Consider the following 1208-nt stretch of genomic DNA (forward strand, 5'->3'; position numbering starts at 1 on the left):
TGCTGAGGGTGACCCCCCCCGACCACGTACTGTGGGTGACGGCACGAGGCCCCCAACATCCATCATCCCCCTCCGCCACCACCGCGACGCCAGGCGAGGATGCTGGAGAAGCGCGGGCGCTGTACGAGCGGGTGCGCATCCTGTGCTGGGTGATGACGGGACCCGGCACCCTGGAGACCAAAGCTCGGCACGTGCGGGCTACCTGGGCACGTCACTGCAACGTGGCCCTCTTCATGAGCTCGGAGCCGGACGAGCGTTTCCCCGCCATTGGGTTGCCCGTCCGAGAAGGCCGCCACCAACTCTACTGGAAGACCATCCGCGCCTTCCAGTACGTGTACCGGCATCACCTGGATCGGGCCGATTGGTTCCTCAAGGCGGATGACGACACCTTCGTGGTGGTGGCCAACCTGCGTTGGCTGCTGGCCGGCCACCCCCCCGATCGCCCCATCTACTTCGGCAAACGTTTCAAGCCCTTCGCCAAGCAGGGCTACATGAGCGGCGGGGCTGGCTATGTCCTCAGCAAGGAAGCCCTGCGCCGTTTCGTGACCGCCTTCGCCTCTGGCACCTGCACCCACACCAGCGCCGTGGAGGACCTGGCCATGGGCCAGTGCCTGGAGAAGGTGGGGGTGGAGGCAGGCGACTCGCGGGACACATGGGGCCGGGAGACCTTCCACCCCTTCCCGCCCGAGTCCCACCTCACTGACAAGTTCTCCCAGAGCTTCTGGTACCGGAGCTACTGCTACTACCCCATCGTGGAGGTAGGTTGCACCTCCCGGGACCCCCCAGCCATGGACATTGCCCTTTCATCCTGCCCCAGCTGGGTAGAGGCAACCACCAGGACGCCGAGGTGGCCACAGTCTCCCCATGTATGGCTACAGTTTCCCCACGCACGGCCATGGTTCTTCTTGCATGGCCATGGTCCCCCCTACATGACCATGGACCCCTTGCGTGGCCACGGTGTCCCCACAACCCATGGCCACAGTTCTTCTTGCATGGCCATGGTCCTCCATGTGTGGCCGTGAGACCCCTTGCATGGCCATGGTGTCCCCATGTCTGTCTGTAGTGTCCCCCCACCCCGCTATTTTTGGCCATGACATCCCCACACGGCACGGCCACGGTTCCCCGTGCCAGGCTGTCGCATCCCACCATGCACAACCATGGCATCTGCCCCATAAATACCTGTGGTGTCCCTATCCGTGGCCGTGGTG

General features: G+C 64.4%; 1 protein-coding gene across 1 annotated transcript in view; it reads left to right on the forward strand.

Annotated features, from left to right (window-relative positions):
- Nucleotides 1-1208, forward strand: part of OS9 (osteosarcoma amplified 9, endoplasmic reticulum lectin) — a 17715-nt gene that overhangs the window by 10931 nt on the left and 5576 nt on the right. The window contains exon 13 of the mRNA XM_010572843.1: nucleotides 94-758. Within this exon, the coding sequence (XP_010571145.1) occupies nucleotides 94-758 (665 nt within the window). The remainder of the gene's footprint in view (nucleotides 1-93; nucleotides 759-1208) is intronic.

Source organism: Haliaeetus leucocephalus, unplaced genomic scaffold, assembly GCF_000737465.1.
Source record: "Haliaeetus leucocephalus isolate CR32 unplaced genomic scaffold, Haliaeetus_leucocephalus-4.0 Scaffold361, whole genome shotgun sequence".
Classification (NCBI taxonomy): Eukaryota; Metazoa; Chordata; class Aves; order Accipitriformes; family Accipitridae; genus Haliaeetus; species Haliaeetus leucocephalus.